The sequence below is a fragment of the Suncus etruscus genome, chromosome 15, assembly GCF_024139225.1.
Source record: "Suncus etruscus isolate mSunEtr1 chromosome 15, mSunEtr1.pri.cur, whole genome shotgun sequence".
Lineage (NCBI taxonomy): Eukaryota > Metazoa > Chordata > Mammalia > Eulipotyphla > Soricidae > Suncus > Suncus etruscus.
The window spans coordinates 91,832,178-91,854,540 of NC_064862.1; the positions used below are offsets into that span (position 1 = coordinate 91,832,178).

The 22,363-nt window shown below is 58.8% G+C and overlaps 3 protein-coding genes across 5 annotated transcripts; 2 read left to right on the plus strand and 1 right to left on the minus strand.

Moving 5' to 3' along the window:
* The first annotated feature begins 1,637 nt into the window (after positions 1–1,637).
* HOMER3 (homer scaffold protein 3) lies at positions 1,638–11,441 on the plus strand. 3 transcript variants are annotated; one of them, XM_049788494.1, is made up of 10 exons: positions 1,638–1,716; positions 4,895–5,025; positions 5,106–5,262; positions 5,375–5,506; positions 8,315–8,422; positions 9,661–9,782; positions 10,305–10,461; positions 10,568–10,678; positions 10,761–10,847; positions 11,103–11,441. In XM_049788494.1, the coding sequence occupies exons 2-10, from the start codon at positions 5,012–5,014 to the stop codon at positions 11,292–11,294; spliced, it is 1,080 nt and encodes a 359-aa protein (XP_049644451.1). In that variant the 5' UTR covers positions 1,638–1,716; positions 4,895–5,011; the 3' UTR covers positions 11,295–11,441. The 3 variants fall into 3 exon arrangements, with proteins under 3 accessions (XP_049644451.1, XP_049644450.1, XP_049644452.1); XM_049788493.1 differs by lacking the exon at positions 1,638–1,716 and adding an exon at positions 2,271–2,378; XM_049788495.1 differs by lacking the exon at positions 1,638–1,716 and adding an exon at positions 3,191–3,227.
* A 385-nt stretch (positions 11,442–11,826) lies between these two features.
* DDX49 (DEAD-box helicase 49) lies at positions 11,827–15,519 on the minus strand. Its single transcript, XM_049788490.1, has 13 exons — positions 15,405–15,519; positions 15,036–15,159; positions 14,439–14,524; positions 14,202–14,323; positions 13,929–14,116; positions 13,705–13,845; positions 13,484–13,559; positions 13,241–13,317; positions 13,030–13,127; positions 12,530–12,604; positions 12,247–12,335; positions 12,082–12,153; positions 11,827–11,998 (listed from the first exon to the last, which is right to left on the minus strand). The coding sequence occupies exons 1-13, from the start codon at positions 15,517–15,519 to the stop codon at positions 11,843–11,845; spliced, it is 1,419 nt and encodes a 472-aa protein (XP_049644447.1). The 3' UTR covers positions 11,827–11,842.
* Positions 15,520–15,792: 273 nt separating this feature from the next.
* On the plus strand, positions 15,793–19,018 carry COPE (COPI coat complex subunit epsilon). The gene is made up of 10 exons (XM_049788498.1): positions 15,793–15,953; positions 16,435–16,497; positions 16,825–16,925; positions 17,024–17,176; positions 17,677–17,730; positions 17,808–17,889; positions 17,983–18,138; positions 18,564–18,632; positions 18,771–18,845; positions 18,922–19,018. Exons 1-10 carry the CDS (start codon positions 15,828–15,830, stop codon positions 18,967–18,969), a joined length of 927 nt encoding a protein of 308 aa, XP_049644455.1. The 5' UTR covers positions 15,793–15,827; the 3' UTR covers positions 18,970–19,018.
* The last annotated feature ends 3,345 nt before the right edge of the window (positions 19,019–22,363 follow it).

Here is a 22,363-nt window from a genome sequence, read left to right on the forward strand (position 1 = left end):
CTCAGGATCCAGGTTTTGGGGGGACGTGCTCCAAGCTCCCATCTTCCATCCCTCCTTCCCACCCCCCTCCCATTCATCCTGCTGGTCCTTGAAACTCCAAATCATAACCCAGTGCCAGTCTCGGGGCCAGAGCCATAGCACAGCAGCGAGGGCCTTTGCCTTCGCTTGGCTGACCCGGGTTCGATTCCCCCCTGCCCGAGCATCCCGTAGGGTCCCCTGAGCACAGCCAGGAGAGATTCCTGAATGCAGAGCCTGGAGTGAGCCCTGAGTATGTATGAGTGTTTGTTGAGTGTGACCCCCAAAACAAAAGCAAAATAATAAACAAAAAAAGAAAACAACGTGGTTCCCCGAGCACTGTCAGGAGTGAGCCCTGAACACTGCAATGTGTGGTACCCAAAACAAACAAACAAACAAAAACCACAAAAGCAAAGAAGCCAGTGCTGGCCCCCTCACCCTCAGCCTGACTGTCCTGATCTCACTCACTGGATGTGGGGGTGAGATGGGGTTGGCGAATTCTTTGATGATTTAGTTCTTGGCTTTTGGGGAAGTTGAATCATTCAAAAGTGAAGTGAAGCCATTTCAAGAGAAACCCATCACCCCAGGGTCATTTGTTGATCCTGAGATATCAGAGTCTTGGGGCTAGGCCAGAAAGAGGGAGGAGGAGGAAGGGGGGTTAAAGAAAGAATCTGGAGGCCAGAGCCATAGCACAGCAGGTTAGATTCCCTGGCATCCCATAGGGTCCCCCCCCCTCGCCCCCCACCCCGGGCGCCTGTCAGGAGGGATTTCTGAGTGCAGAGCCAGGAGTAATCACTGAGTGCTGCCGCCGGATGTGGCCCAAAATCAAACAAAAAAGAAAGGATCTGGCTCAAACTGACCCTAGGTTGGGATAAATGTCTCAGGAATTCAGTAAATGTCTCAGAGAAGAGAATATCGGTCAGGGGCTTCGCAGAGTGAATAGGAGTGTACCGAGAGGAGGCACAGGGAACGGGAAGAAATAGAACCCCAGAGCTGAAGGGGTCCCCCACGGGACCCATAAGTTGAAGATACAGACGAAGATATTGTAGCAGACCAGACTCATTTATCTTATTGTTGTTGGTATATTGGGGGGGGGGGTTTGTCAGGGCATGGAGTTGAGTCCCATCCGGCAGAATTCAAGGCCTTTCCGGCATCAGGGACCGGGATGATGGGGAATCACGCCAGGCTGGCAGGATACAGGAAGCGCCCTAAACCCCGTGCACATTCCAACCCCATTTCTGATCTCCTTGTTTTTTTATTTGGGGTCCACACTTGTCGGTGCTCAGGGCTCACTCCTGGCTCTGCCCTCAGGAATCATTCTGGCAGTGCACAGGGTACCCCCTGGGATGCCGGGAATCGAACCCAGGTTAGTCTGTGCGAGGCCAGTGCCCTCCCCATTGTGATCTCCCTCCGACCTGCCCATTTCTGTTCTTCAAAGCTCTTACCAGAGGGGCCCGAGGGCCCATACCCACAGCCCGAGTCCTCTACCCGCCTCCCCCAAGCGGCTTCCAGAAGCTTCCAGAAGCTCCCGCGGGCACCTTTCCAGTTTTTATCTTTTTTATTTTTTAATTTTTTTTGGTGGAAAGGAAAAGTCACTCCACCGCGCGAGCAGACGGTGTTTGCTTTGTTCCCGCCGCTCTGTGGCTTCGGGCCTGAGGACCGGGCCAAGTCCTAGACTGGGACAGATGTCTCCGGAAGTCGGTAGCCTCAGTTTCCCCCTCCCATGGTAGTGTAGAGGGGCCTGGGGCTGGGCACAGACTGGGGGGGTGTTGTTCCAGGGGCCAGGAGGAAGGAAAGGGAGAAGGGGGGGACCCTGGATGGGGGGAGCACCCCAGATTCAGGCCGTGGGCTCAGAGAGGGTCCAAGCAGCCCCTGAGGCCTGGGTTCTCCCAGGGGGACAGATTAAAAGGCCTGCGAGAGGAAGGGAGGAAAAGCTGAGAAAAGGGGGCTCTGGGAGGGCTCTAAGAAATGGGGTGCCCTGGGGCTCCCTTGGCTCAGCAGGGCTCATGCCCCAATCTCCCATCTGGGGACTACTCAGAACCCAGGAAGGGTGAGCTGGGGGCAGATCTGGGCCCCTTCCACCCCCAAACCAGGCGCCCCTGGGGTCCGTAGGGTGCGGCGGGGCCCACCCGTGGGCGGCGGCGGCAGTGGCGCTGGGGGCCGGCAGGGGGCACTGCGGGACGGGGCGGGGCGGCCGCGGGACCCGCCGGGATGGGACCCGAGTCGCGGCGCAGACAAAGGCTCGGGCGGCGCGGGGCGCGCGGGCCCCGGAGCCAGGAGCGGGTGCGCGGGGTGCCCCGAGTCACCGACGGGCGCCGCACCCCAGCCGCGCGCGGACACTCGCGGGGCGCCGAGCCCTCAGGGTGAGCCGAGCGCGTCGAGCGCAGCCGGGGATGAGGGGCGCGCGCGCTGGGGGGTCCCCAAGTTCCTTCCAGGAGCGATGTGGGGGGATCCTCAAGTCCTAGGCGCGGGTGCATGGAGCAGGGCCGGGGTGCGGCTTGGGGGTCCCTAAGTTCCGGGCCTGGAGGCCGGGGGGACCTGGGTGCGGCGCGTAGAGCCAGCCCCAAAGTTGCGCGGTTGGCTAGGGGCGCGCGCCATTGGGGATCCCCTGAGTTCTGGGGTCCTGGAGGGAGGGAAGCGGCGGGTGCCACGGGGTTCCGTCCCCCAGAGTCCCGCCTTGCTGGAGGTGGCGATCGTGTCCCCCGAGTTCCGGATCTGGGAGATGGCATCGGCGCCCCGAAGTTGGGGAACCCGGCTCGGCGCCCAGAGCGCACGCAGTTCCGAGTCCGGTGGGCATGAGGCAGAGGGGGCCCGGCCGAGGTTCTGCGGCTCCCGATTCGGCGATCTGTGCGAGCTCGAGGGGTCCCGAGTTGGGGCGCCCTGCGTGCGCACTTGCGGAGCCGCCCTGGCCGAACCCCGCGGCCCCCGAGGCCGGCGCGTTACAACTTTCCCGCCGCTTTGCGCTCCGGCAAGTCCGTCCCAGCCGCAAAGGCCGGAGTTCCGGGGTTCCCCCGCGCTCCAAAGCCCCAGCCCGGCTCCTCCTCGCAGACCCCGTGACCCGCACCCGGTGCCAGGAACCGGGGTGCGGCTCCTCCCCGCGTCCCTGGGCCGCCTGTCGCGCCTTCCTCCTCTCTCCCAGGCCCCACTGCTCTTCCAGGCTTCTTGGATCCCTGATGTGGGTTTGGGGGCGCCCCTTGGTCTGTCTGGAAGAGGTTAGACACCACCCCAACCGCATATCCTGGGTCTTGGTGGGTGTGGGTGGGTTGTGGGCAAGTGAGAAGGCGCCTCTGATGATCAGTTTGATCCCATTTGGTCTTTTGTGGTTTGTTTTGGTGTCACACCCGGCATTGCTCAGGGGTGACTCCTGACCCGACTTTACGAGGGGCCGGGGTGCAAACCGGCCTTTCCTTCTCACTTCACTCCAGCTCAGCCCCGTCTGATCTTGGCAAGGTGCTGGGAGGTGTCTAGAGGTCCAACACGACCCCCTGGAATGCCTCTGCCCTGAAATAGAAACTGGGGTTCTGGACCAGAGCAGTAGCACAGCAGGGAGGGCATTTGCCTTATACACAGCAAAACAGGACTGACAGTAGTTCGAATCCCGGCATCCCATATGGTCCCCTGAGCCTGCCAGGAGCGATTTCTGAACGCAGAGCCGAGAGTAACCCCTGACACTGCCGGGTGTGACCCAAAAATCAAAAAAGAAAAAAAAAAAAAAGGAAAGAAAAGAAAAGAATTGAGGTTCTTATCTGGCTCTAGAGGGTCCTATCAGTGGCCGCCAGGAGACACCTGGCTCTAATCCACTTTATTTTCTCTTCCCCCTCTTTTTGGGGGGACCGCATCCGGCAACATTAATGGGTTATACCTTGCTCTATGTTTAGAGACTTCTGGCAGTCTCGGGGGTATCATATGAGGGATGATGCGGGGGATCAAACCCAGGTCGGCCACGTGCAAGGCAAACGCCCTCTCCACTGAGCTATTGCTCAGGCTCTGTCCCCCCTCTTGTTTGGGGGGGCCACACCAGACCCCATATTGGGGGACCATGCAGTGCCTGAGTTTGAACCTGGGGCTCTAGTATGAAAAGCCCTGCATGCTGCCTCTCTGCACCGTCTCCTACCCCAGCACCCCATTTCAGAAACGAAGCCCCGTCTTGGGGAGCAAGGAAAGGGTGTACATGAATTGGGGCATCTCCTAGTGGCAGTCTGTCCTAGATACCCAAGCTGTCTTATTCCCTTTTTTTTTGGGGGGGGGGTCACACCCGGCAACACTCAGGGGTTCCTCTTGACTCCTCCTGGCAGGCAGTGGGGACCATATGGGATGCCGGGATTCGAACCACCGTCCATCCTGAATGGGCTGCATGCAAGTCAAATACCCCACTGCTGTGCTATCTCTCTAGCCCTGTCTTATTCCCTTCTTTTTTTTTTTTTTTTTTTTGTTTTGTTTTTTTGTTTTTTTGTTTTTGGGCCACACCCGGTGACGCTCAGGGGTTACTCCTGGGTATGCGCTCAGAAGTCGCTTCTGGCTTGGGGGACCATATGGGATGCCGGGGGACCATATGGGATGCCGGGGGATGGAACCGCGGTCCTTCCAAGGCTAGCGCAGGTAAGGCAGGCACCTTACCTCCAGCGCCACCGCCCGGCCCCGTCTTATTCCCTTCTGACCTGACTCATTTTGAGGGTCCCTGTGCATGTGGTAGAAGGTCCTTTGTTTTAGGGTTACTGGTTTGTTTGGGAGGCCACGCCTGGCCATGCTCAGAAATCATTCCTGGCGGGATCAGGGGACCATAAGGGATGCCGGGATCGAACCCGGGTTAGCCTCGTGCAAGGCAAACGCCCTCCCGACTGTGCTCTCACTCCAGACCCTGCCCCTCTCCCTGTATCAGGGCTGGTGGATCCTGCTTCTGTGCCACCGTCACCTCAGCTTGTGTCTGGGCGCGACACTCGCGCCCTCCCCTCATCCCACAGCTTGGATAGAGCGACAGAGTGACCCAGCCTGACCAATGTCCACAGCCAGGTGAGTCCAGGGCCGCGGCCTGTTCTGGCTGGGGCAACAGTTGGGGGACCCCCGTTAACCCCGTCTTCCCGCCCCTGCAGGGAGCAGCCCATCTTCAGCACCCGGGCTCACGTGTTCCAGATCGACCCGGCCACAAAGCGGAACTGGGTCCCGGCGTGCAAGCACCCGCTCACCGTCTCCTACTTCTATGATGGGGCGCGAGGCGTGTACCGCATCATTAGCCTTGGGGGTGCCAAGGTGCTGGTCTCCCCCGACCCAGGGCTGCCAGGGGTGAGTGGGAGGCAGGGCTGGCCCGGGCGACTTCGGGGCCCTGGATTGATGGTGCCGGGTCCGTGTGCGTCTTCCCCAGGCCATCATCAACAGCACCATCACCCCCAACATGACCTTCACCAAGACCTCGCAGAAGTTTGGGCAGTGGGCGGACAGCCGGGCCAATACGGTCTACGGGCTGGGCTTCGCGTCCGAACAGCACCTGACGCAGGTGGGCTGGGGGGGGGGGGGCTTGGAGCAGGGGGGGGATACTCAATTGTGCTGGGTTTCTGGGATCTGCAGCCAGACCTCTTTCCTGCCTGGAAGGACGGACTTAGAGCATTGGTTCAGGAGCCCCAGAGCCCCTTTTTGGTTCTTGGCCCAGTTCCCCAGGGCAACCTGTCCACCAGTTCTTGCCCTGGGCTGGCTTTGGCCTCCCCCAGCCTGACTCTCCTCCCTCTCTCCCCTCTCTGTCTCTCTGTCTCTCTGTCTCTCTCTCTCTGTCTCTCTCTCTCTCTCTGTCTCTCTCTCTCTCTCGGTTTTTGGGCCACCTCCAGTGATGTACAGAGGTTACTCCTGGCTCTGCTCTCAGACATTATACTCCTGGCAGTGCTCAGGGGGCCCTATGGGATACCAGGGTGGGCCATTGGGGCAGGAGAGATAGCATGGAGGTAAGGCATTTGCCTTTCATGCAGAAGGTCATTGGTTCGAATCCCGGCATCCCATATGGTCCCCCGAACCTGCCAGGAGCAATTTCTGAGCATGGAGCCAGGAGTAACCCCTGAGCGCTGCCGGGTGTGACCCAAAAACCGAAAAAAAAAATCCGGGGGGGCCCATGCAAGATAAACAAACACCCTCTCCTCTAACCTGCTGTATCACTCCTACTCCATAGTGGACTTTTCTTCCTCCCTCCCTCCCTCCCTCCCTCCCTCCCTCCCTCCCTCCCTCCCTCCCTCCTTTCTTTCTTTCTTTCTTTCTTTCTTTCTTTCTTTCTTTCTTTCTTTCTTTCTTTCTTTCTTTCTTTCTTTCTTTCTTTCTTTCTTTCTTTCTTTCTTTCTTTCTTTCTTTCTTTCTTTCTTTCTTTTTTTTGGTTTTTGGGCCACACCCGGCGGTGCTCAGGGTTACTCCTGGCTGTCTGCTCAGAAATAGCTCCTGGCAGGCACGGGGGACCATATGGGACACCGGGATTCGAACCAACCACCTTTGGTCCTGGATCGGCTGCTTGCAAGGCAAATGCCGCTGTGCTATCTCTCCGGGCCCTCTTTCTTTCTTTCTTTCTTTCTTTCTTTCTTTCTTTCTTTCTTTCTTTCTTTCTTTCTTTCTTTCTTTCTTTCTTTCTTTCTTTCTTTCTTTCTTTCTTTCTTTCTTTCTTTCTTTTTTTTTTTTTTTTTTTTGGTTTTTGGGCCACACCCGTTTGACGCTCAGGGGTTACTCCTGGCTAAGCGCTCAGAAATCGCCCCTGGCTTGGGGGGACCATATGGGACGCCGGGGGATCGAACCGCGGTCCTTCCTTGGCTAGCGCTTGCAAGGCAGACACCTTACCTCCAGCGCCACCTACCCGGCCCCTCTTTCTTTCTTTCTTTCTTTCTTTCTTTCTTTCTTTCTTTCTTTCTTTCTTTCTTTCTTTCTTTCTTTCTTTCTTTCTTTCTTTCTTTCTTTCTTTCTTTCTTTCTTTCTTTCTTTCTTTCTTTCTTTCTTTCTTTCTTTCTTTCTTTCTTTCTTTCTTTCTTTCTTTCTTTCTTTCCTTCCCTTCTTTTGTTCCCTACCTTCCCTCCTCCTTTCATTCTTGTCTTCTTACCTTCTTTCCTTCCTTTCTTTCTTCCTTCTTGCCTTCCTTCCCTCTTTTTTTCTTTATTTTTTGGGAGGTTTTGGGTCACACCCAGCAGTGCTCAAGGGTTACTCCTGGCTCTGTGCTCAGAAATTGCTCCTGGCAGGCTCTGGGGACCATATAGGATGCCAGGGATTGAACCCGGGTTCATCAGGGGTTGGTCGCCTGCAAGGCAAACACCTGATCACTATGCTATCATTTTGGCCCCTATTTGTATTTATTTATTTATTTATTTATTTTTGGTTTTTTTGGGCCACACCCGGCAGTGCTCAGGGGTTACTCCTGGCTGTCTGCTCAGAAATAGCTCCTTGCAGGCACGGGGGTCCATATGGGACACCGGGATTTGAACCAACCACCTTTGGTCCTGGATCGGCTGTTTGCAAGGCAAACACCGCTGTGCTATCTCTCCGGGCCCTATTTGTATTTATTTTTATTTTTAATTTTTAAAATAATATCTTTATTTAAACACCATAAATGCAAACATGTTTGTAGGCCTCCCTCCCTCCCTCCCCTCCTTCCTTCCTTCCTTTGTTCATTGCTTCCTTCCTCATATCTTAGAGGTCGGTGCATGAGGCTTACTCCTGGCAGGCTCTGGGGACCCTGTGGGGTACCAAGGATTAAACCCGGGGTCAACCACGTGCCCGGCAAGCGCCCTCCCCTCTGTCCTTCCTCTCGGGCCCTAGAGCAGATACCACCAATAAGATCGTGAATGGGGGCCGGGAAGGTGGCGCTAGAGGTAAGGTGTCTGCCTTACAAGCGCTAGCCAAGAAACGGACCGCGGTTCGATCCCCCGGCGTCCCATATGGTCCCCCCAAGCCAGGGGCGATTTCTGAGCACATAGCCAGGAGTAACCCCTGAGCGTCAAACGGGTGTGGCCCAAAAACCAAAAAAAAAAAAAAAAAAAAGATCGTGAATGGAGTAGGGGTTGCATACCGGTATCCTGTGTGTGGGGTCAGGGTCAGGGGCCACCTACTACAGGTGGTTTCTATGAATGATGCCATAGAGAGAACAGGGGGACCCTCTTGTCCGGGGGGCACTGCATTGGACACCTCTGAACAGACTCCCAAACCTTTCTAAGGGAACTTCCCAAGCTCTAGGTTTTGTGTGTGTGTGTGTGTGTGTGTGTGTGTGTGTGTGAGAGAGAGAGTGTGTGTGAGTGAGTGAGTCATGGGGGTTCCTAGGGGCTGCTAAGTTCCTCTTCTCTCCTCTCAGTTTGCTGAGAAATTCCAGGAGGTGAAGGAGGCGGCCAAACTGGTGAGGGACAAATCTCAGGATGGGGGTGAACTCTCAAGCCCCGCCCTGGGGCTCCCAGCCCATCAGGTGAGTGATCCCTGCAGGCTCGTGGCTGAAACGGGCCGGGGAGGCTCTGGCAGGGCTCCTGGGGTGGCATCCAGCTTGGCCCTGGCCCAGAAGGGCAGAGTTCCAGCTCCGGTGCACCCCAGAGGCCCAAGGAAGTCGAGAGGGGATCGGCTGGGGCTGGGGTCTGCAGCCAGATCATGGTCTAGGCAGCCCTGGGAGGCCTGGCTGGCCTGCAGTGGCTGATGCAGAAATTGCGCCCAGAGAAGTGATGGGTTGAAGCATCAGAAAGGTTCCGGGGGTGGGGGACTGAGCGATAGCACAGCGGTAGGGTGTTTGGCTTGCACACTGCTGGGTTTGATCCCCAGCATCCCATATGGTCTCCCGAGCCCACCAGGAGGAACTTCTGAGTGCTGAGTGAGGAGTAACCCGAGTGCTGCCGGGTGTGGCCCAAAAAACAAACAAAAAAAATATTTAAAGAGGGGCCAGAGAGATAGCATGGAGGTAGGGCGTTTGCCTTTCATGCAGAAGGACAGTGGTTCGAATCCCGGCATCCCATATGGTCCCCCGAGCCTGCTAGGAGCGATTTCTGAGTGTAGAGCCAGGAGTAACCCCTGAGCACTGCCAGGTGTGACCCAAAAATCAAAACCAAAAAAAAATTTAAAGAAAAAAATAAAGGTCCCAGGGTGGGGGTGGGACAGAGGGCAGAGTGTTTGCACAGTGGGGAGGACATCTGCCTTACATGGGGCAACCCTGATTCAATCTTTGGTATTCTATAGGGTTCCCCCAAACACTACAGGATTAAGCATAGAGCCAGGAGTAACCCCAGAGCACTGTCGAGTGTGACCCGAAAACCGAAAAGAAAATGAAGTCAGGGCCAGAACATAGCACAGCAAGTAGGGTGTTTGCCTTGCATGCAGCTGACTCGGGTTTGACCCTCGACGTCCGATAGGGTCCCCCAAGCCTGCCAGGAATGATTTCGGAACACAGAGCTAGGAGTAACCCTTGAGCGCCACCAGGCGTGGCTCAAAAAATCACCACCAACGAAAAGAATAAAAAGAAATCTCATGTAGGGTACAGACAGCGGTGGGGAGGGTAAGGCTCAGCTTCACCCCTGGGCTTGGCACCACCCCCAATTCTGGATCCAACTTTTCCTTTGGGTTTTGGGCCACACCCAGGGGCTGCTGTGGTTAGGACACTCCTGGTGGATGCTCAGGTCTCTGCCCACCGTCACCTCACTTCTGCCCCTGCCCTGCTCTTAGGTGCCCCCCAGCCCCCTAGTCAGTGCCAACGGCCCCGGCGATGAGAAGCTGTTCCGCAGCCAGAGTGCGGACGCCCCAGGACCCGCGGAGCGTGAGCGGCTCAAGAAGATGCTGTCGGAGGGGTGCGGGGCATGGGGAAGTCAAGGGGGTATAAGGGGGACGGGCTGGGCCCTAAGGCTTAGGCTTTGGCCATATCTTCTTGGGTGACCCTCCGCCCTCAATACCCCTTTCCCTGGGCCAACTCTGCTGTTGGCCAAACTGACCCTGACCACGCCCACCAAACAAGCCACGCCCACAACATGTAGCCGGCCACGCCCCTCTAATGCACCATCACCCCGCCCTTTCTCTGGGACCATCCACAGGGCCAGCCACGCCTCTTTGCAAGTTACTGCCCGCCCACGTATTACTGACCACACCCCTTTGCACGCGGGCCCGCCCATATATGGGAAGCCACGCCCCTTCTTTAACTCGCCTGGGGCCGCCCACATGTGGACAGCCACGCCTCTTTGCAGGGTGCCGCCCGCCCACCTGTCACCGACCACGCCCCCTCGTGAATGACCTCCTTGTCCCTAGTCCGGCCGCGGCCCTCTCCCCCATTCTGCCGTGACCATGACCCTGACCCTGAACTTGACCCTGGCCCGCAGCTCCGTGGGCGAGGTGCAGTGGGAGGCTGAGTTCTTCGCGCTCCAGGACAGCAACAATAAGCTGGCAGGCGCCCTGCGGGAGGCCAACGCGGCCGCGGCCCAGTGGAGGCAGCAGCTGGAGGCCCAGCGCGCCGAGGCGGAGCGGCTGCGGCAGCGGGTGAGGGCTCCCGGGGTCCCCGCCGCTGGGTGGGGTGCTGGGAGTTCCTGCGTGCCCTGTGTCCCGAAGCCCTGCCTCCGGGGCCTCATCCATCCCTCTCCCGCAGGTGGCCGATCTGGAGGCCCAGGCGGCCGCGGAGCCACCTCCCCCGGCGAACGAGGAGGGTCCGAGCGCGGCGCGGGAGCAGCTGGAGGCGCTGGTGCAGACCAAGGACCAGGTGAGCGGGACGGCCAGGCCTCCCCTACTGCCCTGACTCGGGGGTTCGGATCCCCAGAACAGACCCGGGGCCTCTCCTCTAGGAGATCCAGACACTGAAGAGCCAGACCGGGGCCTCTCGGGAGACCCCAGATGCGGCCGAGCGGGAGGAGACGCAGCAGAAAGTGCAGGTGTGCCTCAGTTTCCCCACCTGTGTGTCTGGGGTGCAGGTGGAGCGGGTGGAGGCTGTTTTCTGTCCCCCAGGATGTGTTTCAAGTGCCTTCAGGTCCTACACGAGTCAATGGGAGCCTGCACCTGAACCCGGTTATCTGCGGGCTTTCTAGAACTTTCCACTCGCACGCATACCCTGCTGCAATCACGATCTGAACCATGGGGCGGTGTCCCAAGGCGCGCAGGGCCCCAATCTCTGTTGCCTCTTGCCCCAGGACCTGCAGACCCGCAACGTGGAGCTGGAGCACCAGCTGCGGGCCACGGAGCGGAGCCTGGAGGAGGCGCGGGCCGAGCGCGAGCGGGCACGCGCCGAGGTGGGCCGGGCGGCCCAGTTGCTGGACGTGAGGCTGTTCGAGCTCAGCGAGCTGCGGGAGGGCCTGGCCCGCCTGGCCGAGGGCGCCCCCTGACCGACCGCAGGCGCGAGCCGCCTCTCTCTGCACCGCACCGCATCGCACCGAGGCCGCTGGCGGCACTGGGGCTCGGGGCTAGCTTTTAGGACGTGGGATTCTGGAACCCGGGGCCATGCAGGTGCCCAGATTACATTTCTAAGCGCGGCTCTGCGTGTGTGTCTGTGTTTGTGGTGCCTCTAAGTCTCTGGACAACTAGCAGACGGGAGAGGCTCAGAAAACCTTCCCCCCAGCATGCCATGCTGGTCCCCAGCTTTGAGCCTGCGGGAAGGACAAGCGCGGAGATGGGGTGCCAGGATGCTGGGTACTGGGAGTCTGAGACCCGCAGATCCCTCTCCCAGATTGAGGACTCAACAGCATACAAAGACCTAAAATTTATTCTGTCCCCCTGTGAGCCACCCATCCCTCAAGAGAACCAGGAGCCTGGGTGGGTGTTCAGGGGGAATCAGATGGTTGCCGGAGCCTGCGCATAGCCTCAGGATGCACAGGTGGGCCCTGGACCATGGTGCTTGTGCATGATCGGAGTGTGACCATGAGGTGTGGAGCGGTCAGGGCGGGGCTTGAGCGGGGCTGGGGCGGGGTCCTGGTCGACCACGTCCACCCTTCTGAAGCAGCAGCGTCCGCTCCACCTTCTCCTTGAAGCGCCGGTTCTTCTGCTTGATCTTGGCCAGCTCGGCTTTGCGCTTGGCCTCCAGGTCGGGGTCCTGGCAGGGGGAAGGTGGGTTGCCACAGGACTGTGCTGAGAGACCCTTCCCAGTCCCCAGCTCCCCTGGCCCCGGCCACTCACCTTCCCCTCCAGGATCAGCTGTTTACGCTTGTTGATCTCCTTCTTCTGGTCAAAGTTGGCAGCCTCCAGTTTCTAGGGGGACAGGAGATCCTGTCAAGGGGAAAGCCTAGGGTCTAAGGACACCCCCCCCAACTCCCGCACACTGATCCCGCACCCCACACTCACAATCTCACACTCCCTCCGCGTCACGTTGACCTGCGTCAAGATCTGCAGCACTTCGGCCTCCTCCACAGAATATTCTTCCAACTTCTTCTCTGGGGTCCCATGGAGGAAGGGCGGGAAGGTCACTCAAGGTCCCAGGAGGGCCAAGTGGGGGGAGGTGAGACCCCTCAGGTCAAGGTGCTCAGGGCTGGATACTGGGTCACCCTCCCGAAGGGTTTCCTGACCCCTCCCACACGGAGCTGCAGGGGGGGCGTGTCCCCCCAAGTACCACCCCAGCAGCACTCACTGATCTGCTCCTCGATGGCATGGACCAGGTGGATGTCGTATTGGGTGACCAGCGTGATGGCCTGGCCCTGCCGCCCTGCAAGAAGGACATTCTGAGGGCTAATGCTGACCCAAAGGAGCCATGAAAGTTGGGGGGCCAGGCAGGGAGCATATGGGGGGGTAACAGGCCAAACTGCATGGAAGCTGGTTCCCTGCCAGCAGGACTGGCGGGAGCTGGGCTCAGTGCACCCACTTCCAGCTCCTCTGTGGGAGACTCAGGCAGAGGGGCCAGTGCTTTGGAGCACCCCATCCTCTCACCCATCCAGACACAGGGCAGCAGGGAGGGGCAGGGTAGGCTACTCCAGAGGAGACAATCCTAGGGGTGTCCCCCCACCAAACCTGGAGCAAGCTCTGCAGCAGGTGCACCCACAGACTCAGACACCCCAGGAGAACAGCATATGGACTGCAGAGAGTACCCTGACTTATGTGGAGAAGCCAGATGGGCCCATTCCCCCCACTCACCTGCACGGGCTGTTCGGCCGACACGATGGATATAGATCTTGGGGAGCCCAGGGGTGTTGTGGTTGATGACCACCTGCACTGCAGGGATGTCCAGGCCCCTGGAGACAGAGTCCCATCAGCACCACGGTCCACACAAGAAAACTGAGGCAGGATCTGCCCATGGTGGGCTGCTATAGAGTCTCCCTACCCCCAGTCACCCCAGGGTGCTTACCGGGAGGCCACATCCGTGGCGATCAGGATCCGGTAGATGCTGGATTTGAACTTGGCAAGGGCAGCAAAACGCTCTTTCTGTGACAGCAGAAGACGGTTGGCTACCCCGTAGTTGGGGGCCAGGAGGGGACAGCGGGGTTGGGGATAGCACCCACATACTGCTGAGGGGGCATGTTCCAGATCGGATGTGGGGAAGAATCTGAGCAGGGATGCTGAGACTAAAGAGGGGAGTTGTGCCCTTCACCTGCTTCATCATGGAATGCAGCGCCACCGTGGGGAAGTTGAATTTCCGCAGCATCATGCACAGAATTTGACAGGACCTGGGGGCAGAGGGCAGAGGTTTGGACTCACCAAGGTGAGACGACCTGGCCCAGCCTGGCCCTAACAGGGGAACCCGTGAGCTGCCCTTCTGGGATCGTGGTGCTGCCCGTCAGCCCCGCACAACCTCCCGGCACCAGGGCTCACTTGCACGTGTTGGTGAATATGATGATGGACCAGTCCTCGTGCGTGTCCTGGAAGCTCTGAATCAGATGTACCAGGTAGGCATCCTTCACCTTCTCAGGAACCAGCAGGTAGCGTTGGTCCAGCTGCTCCACCGTGCGCACCCTGGGCAGTGACCATCAGCCAGGCTCTTCTGCAGGGTGCCTACCCCCCCTGCCTGTCCCCTGTCCCCTCGGCCGTGCACTTACGGGGCCTGTGCCTCCCAGAAGAAGGGCTGGTTGGTGGCCAGACCCTGTAGTTCCCTCAGCGTGTCGGTCAGAGTGGCACTGAACAGCAACGTCTGCCGCCGGGCCGGGACTGCTCCCAGGATAACCTCCAGGTCTGCAGTGAAGTCGGTGCAGCCCTGTTCCAGGAGCCGGTCGGCCTCATCCATCACCTACAGCACCAGGACGGGGGTGGGGATCAGGGGTCTGAGTGTCACCCATATCTCCTCCCTACAGGCTTTCTTGGGGGACCCTCACCAAAAACTGGATTTTCTTGATGCTGAAGGTGTTGGAGCTTTGAAGATGGTCGGCCAGGCGCCCTGGTGTGGCGATGACCACGTGAGGTTTGCGGGACAGCTCCAGGGCCTGGGCCACCATGTCTGCAGTGGGAGGAGGGCGGGTGAGAATCAGGGCTAAGTGGGCAGTACCGGGCTGCAGGGGTCCCGTGCTCAGAATCCTCCCTTGTGACCCTGGCCCTCCCCTGCACCCTCGTACCCATGCCGCCAACAATGATGCAGTCTTTCAGCCCCAGTGGCTTCCCCAGGACCCGGAACTGTTCGGCGATCTGATAAGCCAGTTCTCTGTGGGAAAAAAAGGGGCCTGCCTGGGTCAGATGGGGGTCCTAACTCAGTCCCTTCAATATCCCGGTTCTTCTAACTCATTGTTTTCAGCTCACACACACACCCTTTGTAGACACGGGCTCTGAAAGTGTGCACTGGTAATCCACTGTCCCCAAGCTGGCCTCTCTTCCATCCATGCCACCATGCAAGTCCTCAAATCCCAAGACCCCAGCGTCATATCAGTCTTTCCGGCTTTCCCACCTTCTGCTTGGAACAGCCCCCCTCAAGCCCTCCTCCTACTTTCACTGTAGCTTTTCCCGATGCCCTCACAAGCTTTGCACACCCAGGTCCTGCCTCTCTGGCTGCCTTACCGCGCCAACAGTCCACATCGAGCAGCCTAAGAGTGAGACGTGGCCCGTGTCTCACAGTTTCTCTCCCCATGTTACACACCAGACACGGAAAGGTCTGCACTTGAGTGAACCCCGCTGGGAAGCCCACACCTGGGGCGGCCGGCGTGGGGGCGCGATCTCACCTGGTGGGTGTCAGGACGAGGCAGAAGATGCCATAGGGGTCCTCGGACAGCTTCTGCAAGATCGGGAGGACGAAGGCGGCCGTCTTGCCGCTGCCCGTCTTGGCACACCCCAAGCAGTCCCGGCCTGGGGCAAACAAGACAACAGCATCGATACAGTGCAGACACGGTTCGCGACGTGACCTGCTAAGTGACCTGAACTCGGGCCAACACTCAGTGCTCGGAGGCCCAGATGCAGGGGCACACGGTGCAGGATCACACCGCCAGTCGGTGGTCGTGCAGCCTAAGTGTCAGCACCTAGAACAGGGGTCCCCGTAACGCCTCGCAGGACCGGGGGGGAAGCAATCAAAAGCATCTCCCGAGCCCACTCACCCTCCAGGATGGCGGGGATGCAGCCGAGCTGCACGGGCGTCGGCTGCTTCAACCCCAGCTGGCGACATTGCTCCACCAGCCACGATGACAGCCCGAGCTCGCCGAAGCCCGCCATGCTCGCGGGAAGGTGTGTCGGGGGTACTTCCGGCGCGTCCTGATGACGACACGGAAACAATCGCGATTATTGGCCCGCTTTCTTCGTGGCCCCGCCCCCCTTGATGTCGTATGCCCTAGTTCCTGAATCTCATTGGCTAGCGTCGTTTGACTACAATTCCCTGTATGCCCCGCGACGCGCTTGCGACAGCGATCAGGGCTTCTTAGTAGCTGGAAAACTACATCTCCCAGCGTGCTCCGGGACGGGACGGGGCCCGCTTCCGGCCGACGTGTCCCTGCGGAAGTGGAGAGCGAGAAAAGGCCGCGACCATGGCGCCCCCGGCTCCAGGCCCGGCCTCGGGCGGCGCCGGAGACGTGGACGAGCTGTTCGACGTGAAAAACGCCTTCTACATCGGGAGCTACCAGCAGTGCATCAACGAGGCGCAGCGGGTGAAGGTGCGGCTGCCGAGGGTTTTGGGGGGCTGCGAGGGGGAACGGGCTCCCAGCGGCCGTGGCGTTTGCTCAGTGCGCACCCCGCGCCACCGGACCCGCCCGCCCTGCGCCCCCTCTGCACGAGACCTGAGGCTCCCCGGGTCCGGGGCCCGGCCAGACAGGCCTGCATTTGCACCATTGCCTCCGTGCCCGCCGGGTGCCCATGCACAGGCGATGCGGATGAGAGCCAGAGCCAGAGCCCAGAAGGTCGGGCCAGGCGAGGTGGGGCTGGTCGGAGCGAACCTATGAGCGCCCTGAAGGGGCCCCCCGCGGGGGAACAGAGCGATGGACCTGGCCTGGATATTGCAGCTTGCCCTCGGGAGGCCCGAAGCCAGGCTAGGGGGAGGCTGGCAGGAGCCTGGTTGAGCTGTTTGGACTGTCATGAGCCGAGGCTGCCTCCGGCTCAGGTGTCTTGAGCGGCCCCCTGACAGCCCTGTCCCTGCAGCCATCCAGCCCGGAGAGAGATGTGGAGCGGGATGTATTCCTGTATCGCGCCTACCTGGCCCAGGTGAGCCGGGCTGCCTCCTTTCTAGGGTGCAGGGATGGGGGGGGGGCAGACCTCCAGCGGCTGATAAGAGTGTTCCCCTCACCGCAGCCGTGGCTGGAGCGTCACCTATCCTGAAGGCTCTCCTTCAGATGTGGGGTACCTGAAATCTCTCACTTAAGTGTTTGCTTGGGTCCTCTGTGGACTCCAGAGCCAGCTGTGAGGACAAGGGGCACACTAGAGGGCTCTGATTTAAACACACATGTGAGGGCCCCTGGGTCCAACACAGTGGCAGGGAAAGGGCAGGCACCCCTGCAACCCGAGGGGTTCATGCTGACCGATGCCCTACAGAGAAAATTCGGCGTGGTCCTGGATGAGATCAAGCCCTCCTCGGCCCCCGAGCTGCAGGCCGTGCGCATGTTCGCCCAGTACCTGGCCAGCGAGAGCCAGAGGTGAGAGAGGGCTGCTCCCTGGTACCGTGAGGGGTGAGGGAGGACGGGGGTTCTGCCCACTGGCCAGGCCCTGAGCCTTTCCATCCTGCCCCCCGCAGGGATACCATCGTGGCCGAGCTGGACCGGGAGATGAGCAAAAGTGTGGACGTGAGCAACAGCACTTTCCTGCTCATGGCCGCCTCCATCTACTTCCACGAGAACAACCCGGATGCCGCCCTGCGGGCCCTGCACCAGGGAGACAGCCTGGAGGGGTAAAGGGCCTAGGGGAAGAGGGGGGCCCTTGATTCCCAGGTCCCTTTGGGGACATAGGAAGTGGCCTCTGCTGCCTGGGAGGCAGCTCCCGGGAGCACCGCAGTGACACTTGTCTCCAGAAGCAGTACCTGGCTCAGCTGTGACCTCTGCCCCCTATGCTGTCTACTTGGCCATGCCTACTCCGCATGACCACGCCTACCCCCACTCAATTATGCCCACCAATCATATAGTTCCTTTGGTGGTGCTTATTTGCATGTCACTGCCCATCATCTGCATGATCACACCTTTGGATTGGTCTCTTCAGCCCTTTGACCATATTGGTCATACCCACTGATCATATTGACCACACCTGTTTCCTGTTGTCCACGCTAGCCCAGGGGTCTGTCAGCCTTAGGGTCGCTGCTCAGCCCTTCTCAGATCTAAGGGTCCTCCTGCAAGGCAGAGCTGGGGTTCAGGGAGTGCAGGGGAGGGGTCATGACACCAGGCCCATCTCCTGCAGTATGGCCATGACTGTGCAAATCCTGCTGAAACTGGACCGTCTGGACCTAGCCAGGTAAGTGCCTCATTTTACCTCGGGGCCCCAGGGTGTGGGGACCTGAACGCCCTCTGAGCCCCTCTGACTGCACCCAGGAAGGAGCTGAAGAAGATGCAGGAGCAGGACGAGGACGCGACACTCACGCAGCTGGCCACCGCCTGGGTTAGCCTCGCCACTGTGAGTCCTGGCCCGGCTCCTCCACTCGCCTCCTGGGGCCGGGCTGTGGGGATGGCCCTGGGTTCCACAGGCCATAACACGGGTGTCCCACAGGGCGGTGACAAGCTGCAGGACGCCTACTACATATTCCAGGAGCTCGCGGACAAGTGCTCCCCCACACTGCTGCTTCTGGGGGGCCAGGCTGCCGCCCACATGGCACAGGGCCGCTGGGAGGCCGCAGAGGGCGCCCTGCAGGAGGCACTGGACAAGGTGATGTGAGGGGCCACACATAGGTCTGGGCACCCAGATACGGGCCTCAGAGACCCTGACACAGGCCTGGTTTCCCGGGATCCCTGCACCATCTATTTGAGGACTTGCTCATGATTCATTCAAGCAGAACGTTCTGGAAATACTGGGTCCCGGCCGTTTGGGCTGGGCTGACTTTTTGGCCATGGCTCTGGCACCCCCGTTCCTCTACTGCTGTCTAGTGACCGACTCTGTACCCCAAAACCTTCCTGCTCGCTCCTGTCTCAGCCTTTCCTGTACCCCCAAGGCCTCGCCACTTCCCCAGTGTCCTCCTCCCAACTGCACTTTTGGGGCTAGCCCGGTAGTAGTTGAGTAGCAGCGTGGGAGTTTCAGGGTCTGCATTGGGGGGTCCCGGGAAGGCCAACCCTGCCCACTCCCTGTGCTTGCAGGACAGCGGCCACCCCGAGACACTTGTCAACCTCATTGTGCTGTCACAGCATCTGGGCAAACCCCCTGAGGTATGTGCGAGCAGGTGGCACCCAGGATCTGCCCCTTGCAGATGCACACCCCGAGTTGTGGGGACTCGCATCAGAGGCCTCGCACTGGTTCTGGGGGACATCTAGGCAGTGGCCTCACACACACACGGACCTCCACAGGTGACAAACCGGTACCTCTCTCAGCTGAAGGACGCCCACAGGACACACCCCTTCATCCAGGAGTATCAGGCCAAGGTGAGGGGCTGGGCATTACTGGGTCCCCACCCCATCCCCACCCCCGACTCGCTCTGCTAGTCTCTTCCTCCCACAGGAGAACGACTTTGACCGGCTGGCTCTGCAGTACAGCCCCAGTGCATGAACCCCCAGCTGCTTTCCCGCCACACCCCAATAAATGCCTCTCCTCGGAACCTGCCGGTCAGCTTGTTCTGTACTGAGTCGAGTTCTCACCGGCTGCACCCCTCAGCCCAGTTCCCTCAACCCAGCCAGCAGCTCAGTCGTGGCGGGTCCATGCAGCCTCTGGGACCAGGGACAAAGCTGGGATCACCCAGAAATGAGATAGAAATGAGCAGGGCACAGTTGCGGTGGCGTCCCTGTAGACAGTAATGACTTCAAACTTGAAAACGGGCTCCTGTTGGGACACACGGCCAGCATGGATGGATGATCTGGGGATGGGGCCCAGGCCTTCCCAGGGCCTTCTGCAGGGCCTTTCCTGCATCTATCCCTGTCCCAACGCTGCTGTCCTACCCAGTCTCGCTCAACCTTTGTCCCCAGCAGGGTCAGGACACTAGGGGTTTGGGCCTTTCAAAAGTCTTCTCCTGACCCCGACCCTGTCACCCGGTCAGTCAGCACTTGAGTGGGGTCCATCTCCCTGCGTGGAAATGAGGGGCCGCCGGATGTCACTGAGGAAACCCTGGACTTCTGGGTCCCCAGAGGATGGGGAGACCCCAGGGAACCCCAGTGCCCCATGGCCACACTGTCTCCCCTACTGCCCCAAGACCCCCATCAGGACCACAATGACAGGACCCCAGCAGGGGTTACTTCCTGTCCAAACCCCCCACTCCCCACAACTGCTGGTAAGGAGTCAAGGTGGCCAGTGGGGGCAGAGTCTGAGGGCATGGGGGGGACTTTGGGTTGGACCCACCCAGCTGAGACAGGCCCAGCCATTCTGGAGCCCTAAACTGAACCTGTTGCGTTCATCTCTTCCTGGCTGCCCTGTTTGGCCCATGTGGCACACCCACAAAATAAGGGGGCTCCTGAAGGATAAGCCAAAGTGCAGCGGGAGGGAGCCAGGCTGCACCTGGGAATCTCCGGTCTGGTCCCCAGCACCCCTGAGCACTCAGTGACCCTTGAGCACAGTTGAGAGTGTCAAGAGTGATCCCTGAGGGGCTGGAGCCATAGCACAGTGGTAAGGCGTTTGTCTTGCACACGGCCAACACGGGAGTCACCCCGGTTCCAATCCCGGCATCCCATTTGATCCCCTGAGCCTGCCAGGAGTAGTACCTGAGCACTACCAGATGTAACTCCCACAAAGAAAGAACATGTTGGAAGAGATGAGAGATAATAGTGCGGAGAAAACACAGACCTCATCTGAGGACAACTGGGTTCCATCCCCTGTACCATATGAGGGTCCCCTGAGCCCCCAGAAGCTCAACTGTGGCCACCCACACCCCACACCCCCCAATGAAAGGGGCCAGAGTCCCCTGAGGGTGCAGTAAGCACGGGAAGCTGAGGCGGGGGGATTACCGGGCGCCCCTCTGCAGACACCAGGGGTCCCCGGAGCTGGAGCAGGTTCTGGGGTTGGAGGTCAGGCCCAGGGGTGGGAATTTCTCCCAGAAACGTCCCGGGATTTGCAGAAGCGCCCATAGCGCCCTCTCGTGGCACCTCGGCGGAAGTGACGGGTTTGCGTTTGCAGGAAGGAAGGAGACTCCTGGGGCCTCGATTTCCCTCCAGGGCTAATTAAGGGGCGGCGAGCATCCCCAGGCTGGCCCGGATTCGATCCCCTGACACATATAGTGTTCCAAGCACCTCCAGGAGAGATTCCTGAACGCAGAGAAGGGAACACCGAGCTATGTATCTCCCTGGCAGGCAAGGAGGAAGGGGGTACGCTCAGAAATGTGGGGCGAAGGGGCAGGAGAAATAGCATGGAGGTAGGGCATTTGCCTTGCATGCAGAAGGACGGTGGTTCAAACTCCGGCATCCTATATGGTCCCTAAGCCTGCCAGGAGCAATTTCTGAGCACAGAGCCAGAAGTAACCCCTGAGCGCTCTCGGGTATGACCCAAAACCAAAAAACTAAATACATAAAATAAAACAATAAATGTGGAGTGCAGGGGAGTTGATATATTGTAGCAGAAATAGGGGTTCAGGAGCTGGAGCAATAGCACAATGGGTAAAGTGTTTGCCTTGCATACGGCTGACCCAGGACGAACCTGGGTTCAATGCCCAGCATCCCATACGGTCCCTTAAGCCTGCCAGGAGTGATTTCTGAGTGCAGAGCCAGAAGTCACCTCTGAGTGCTGCCAGGTGTGGTCCAAGAACCAAAAATTTTTTTTCTATTTTTATTGAAACATAATAGTTTTATTGAAGGAAACTTCCTTAGGAAGATATGAGGGGACAAAAAGGGAGTTTGTGATAAAGACGGAACATGGGTTTCTCTGGAGTGAAAACAACAATAAAGACAGAGGGACAAGCAGGCAGGAAGCCTGTCCAAGAGCCAACATGGGATTGTACAGCACGAGCGAGTTGGAGTTAAGAAACTGTAGAGATAGCCCGGAGGAGAGATAGCACAGCGGCATTTGCCTTGCAAGCAGCCGATCCAGGACCAAAGGTGGTTGGTTTGAATCCCGGTGTCCCATATGGTCCCCCGTGCCTGCCAGGAGCTATTTCTGAGCAGACAGCCAGGAGTAACCCCTGAGCACCACCGGGTGTGGCCCAAAAACAAAACAAAACAAACAAAAAAAAAAAAAGAAAGAAAGAAAGAAAGAAACTGTAGAGATGGGGCCAGAGAGATAGCATGGAGGTAAGGCGTTTGCCTTGCATGCGGAAGAACGGTGGTTCGAATCCTGGTATTCCATATGGTCCCCCGAGCCTACTGGGGGCGATTTCTGAGTGTAGAGCCAGGAGTGGCCCCTGAGCGCTGCCAGGTGTGACCTAAAACCCAAAACCCCCAAAAAAACAAAACAAGAAAAAGTAAAAGAAACTGTAGAGAAACAGGACCCCGGGGATATTAGTGGAATGAAAAGTGGAATCAGAAGGCTGGAGCCATAGCACAGCTGGGGGGGGGGGGATTTGCCTTGCAAATAGCCCACCCGGCTTCCATCCCTGGCACCCCATATTGCCCTCCTACCCAGTCTGCCAGTAATTTCATTTCATTTCATTTCTTTCTTTTTCCTTCCTTCTTCCTTCCTTCCTGCCTCCCTCCTTCCTTTCTTCCTTTCCTTCCTCCCTGCCTCCTCCTTTCTTCCTTCCTTCTTTCCTTCCTTCCTTCTTCCCTCCCTCCCTCCCTCCCTCCCTTCCTTCCTTCCTTCCTTCCTTCCTTCCTTCCTTCCTTCCTTCCTTCCTTCCTTCCTTCCTTCCTTCCTTCCTTCCTTCCTTCCTTCCTTCCTTCCTTCCTTTCTTCCTTCCGTCATATCTGGCTCAGAGCTCAGAAATTGCTCATATGGGACCATATGGGATATGGGATGCTGGGAACCGAACCCGGGTCTGTCTCCAGTCGTCTACATGCAAGGCAAACGCTGAACCACTGTGCTATTG